This window comes from Spinacia oleracea, chromosome 4 (genome assembly GCF_020520425.1).
Source record: "Spinacia oleracea cultivar Varoflay chromosome 4, BTI_SOV_V1, whole genome shotgun sequence".
NCBI lineage: Eukaryota > Viridiplantae > Streptophyta > Magnoliopsida > Caryophyllales > Amaranthaceae > Spinacia > Spinacia oleracea.
The window spans coordinates 127959305-127961349 of record NC_079490.1 but is presented as its reverse complement, the minus strand read 5'-3'; the positions used below and the strand labels follow the sequence as shown (position 1 = coordinate 127961349).

The 2045-nt window shown below is 39.6% G+C and overlaps 1 protein-coding gene across 1 annotated transcript; it reads right to left on the bottom strand.

The window, feature by feature from the left end:
• Nucleotides 1-400: 400 nt before the first annotated feature.
• On the bottom strand, nucleotides 401-1741 carry LOC110788244 (probable carboxylesterase 2). The gene has a single exon (XM_021992878.2). It carries the CDS (start codon nucleotides 1629-1631, stop codon nucleotides 681-683), a length of 951 nt encoding a protein of 316 aa, XP_021848570.1. The 5' UTR covers nucleotides 1632-1741; the 3' UTR covers nucleotides 401-680.
• Between the last annotated feature and the right edge of the window lie 304 nt (nucleotides 1742-2045).

Below are 2045 nucleotides of genomic sequence, written 5' to 3'. Positions count from 1 at the left end.
ATAATGCTCTGGCGTTAATTACTTGATTTTTTTTTTATAATTGGCGTTAATTACTTGATTAGTTAATTGATTGCCGTTAGTCCGTTACATCATGCCAATTGTAAGTCGATGGCAATTTTTGAACTCTTCTAGTTCTTCATATGGTAGCAGGAATTTATAATTCTCTGATTTTGTCAACATTATGCGGAGTAATGGTATTTAGGTACCTGTCACATGCATGTTAGTAAGAGACGTGTTAGTTATAATCGTCGTGCGCTTAACTATGCTCCGATGAGTCCAAACTGTTATATTAATATCACCGACAATATTCTATAATAATTTAAGAATTAAGACCTTTCTTACTCGTATTTTGCTGTCCACAAACAGCTACGGAGTTAAAAAAATGCAAAAAATGGATAAATTTGCAAGAACCAAATCATCACTGAATCGGACAATTCATCCCATTTAAATACGAACTACAATTTAATTCAAACTATCAATATAATATTAATAACATTAGCCACATAATTAAACTAAAATTGTACTACTAGTAACGAACTACTTGTATATGTTTGACAAATTTGAACCTCATTTTCTACCTTTCAAGGCTAAATTCTCACGCGAATGGTCATATAGATATTGTAATTCGACAAATTGACAACTAGACCCGTTCAATGTAACAATGTAACAATGTAACATGATCATATCTGATAATCAAAGTCCTGTGAGTTAGAATTACTGATAAAATCAGCAACCCTTATGAGCAGATCTCTAGCTTCATCACAATCAGGCTTATACAAATGGAAAACATGATTTCTTCCTTTACTTTCCATCAACTCTAACTCCCCTTTCCATTCACCATTTTCTTGACCTTCCCTTAAAACTTGATAGTATGTCATCCCTCTGTCTCTTAAAAAATCTCTTCCACCGACGCAAACCAGTATCTTCTTACATGCACTAATCTCCTTCCTCATCTTAGTCGGGTTAGCCGCTGGGTTCAACCGGGAGTCGAACACTCCGGTAGTACCCGGGTATAAATAATCCCATAGACCATTGGGCTCTCCAGCTCCGAAGAATGGGTGAACCATTGCGATCCCAGCGAATCGCTTTGACTTTGATTGGTCCGTCCGAATCACAATGTCATGGACAATATTAGCACCAGCGCTATCCCCAGCTAAGAATACTTGATCGAAATCGGCCCGATCATTGAGCCACGGTTCCGGGCCTGACCCGGTTGAATGAGAAAGTACCCACTGAGTCACAGACATGGAATCGTCGTAGCAGACGGGCATCGGGTGCTCGGGAGCCAAACGGTAATCGACCGACACAGCGATACAGCCAGCCAGCGAGACGAGAGAGTTAAGGTAGTTGTGGTAGATTGAGGAAGAAGCAGAGTAGAGGCAGAAGGCGCCTCCATGGATATAAATAAGGATGGGAAGTTTGGCCTTTTGGGGTTCGAATTTGACAGGTCGGTAGATACGGGCTGAAACACCCGGTGAAACTTCGACGTCTTTGGAGGTGACAAGGGTGGCGGAATCGAACGATGGCGGAAGAGCGTGGGCTTTAAGGAGGCGTTCGATTTGGCCGTCTTTGTAGACTCGAAGACGAGGAGAGAAATCGTGGAGTATTTCTGGCGACATTTGAACTTCCATTTTTCTTAAGAAGTTTCAAAATTCAATTGTAATGTAATGGTGAGAAATGGGAAAGGGTGAGGAAAGAGGGGAATATAAATGATGGCGGTTGTGTTGGGGGTTTTGTATAAGGGAGAAGGGTAAGGGCCCAAGGGGGGTGCATTTATGTGTAATTTGGAAGGTTCTATTTTAACAAATTAATAAAATTAGGTTTGCAATAAATATAGTAATTAATATATACTCTCCCGCCTGTGGTTTCCTAATATGGTATCCGTCGATTTAAGCCATTAATATTTTTGACCTTTTTCCTATGCTCTCCCTCTAGTATCTCTCCGTAGTATATAGTACTTGTGCGATGCACGGTTTATAATCTAAATATAAATTTGTATGAAATTTGGTAGACAATTATCGTTAATATAGAGTTTATGGATATTC

Bases quoted from the DNA above. Each gene is read 5' to 3' on its own strand.
- LOC110788244 (XM_021992878.2), bottom strand. From the start codon at position 1,631: ATGGAAGTTCAAATGTCGCCAGAAATACTCCACGATTTCTCTCCTCGT.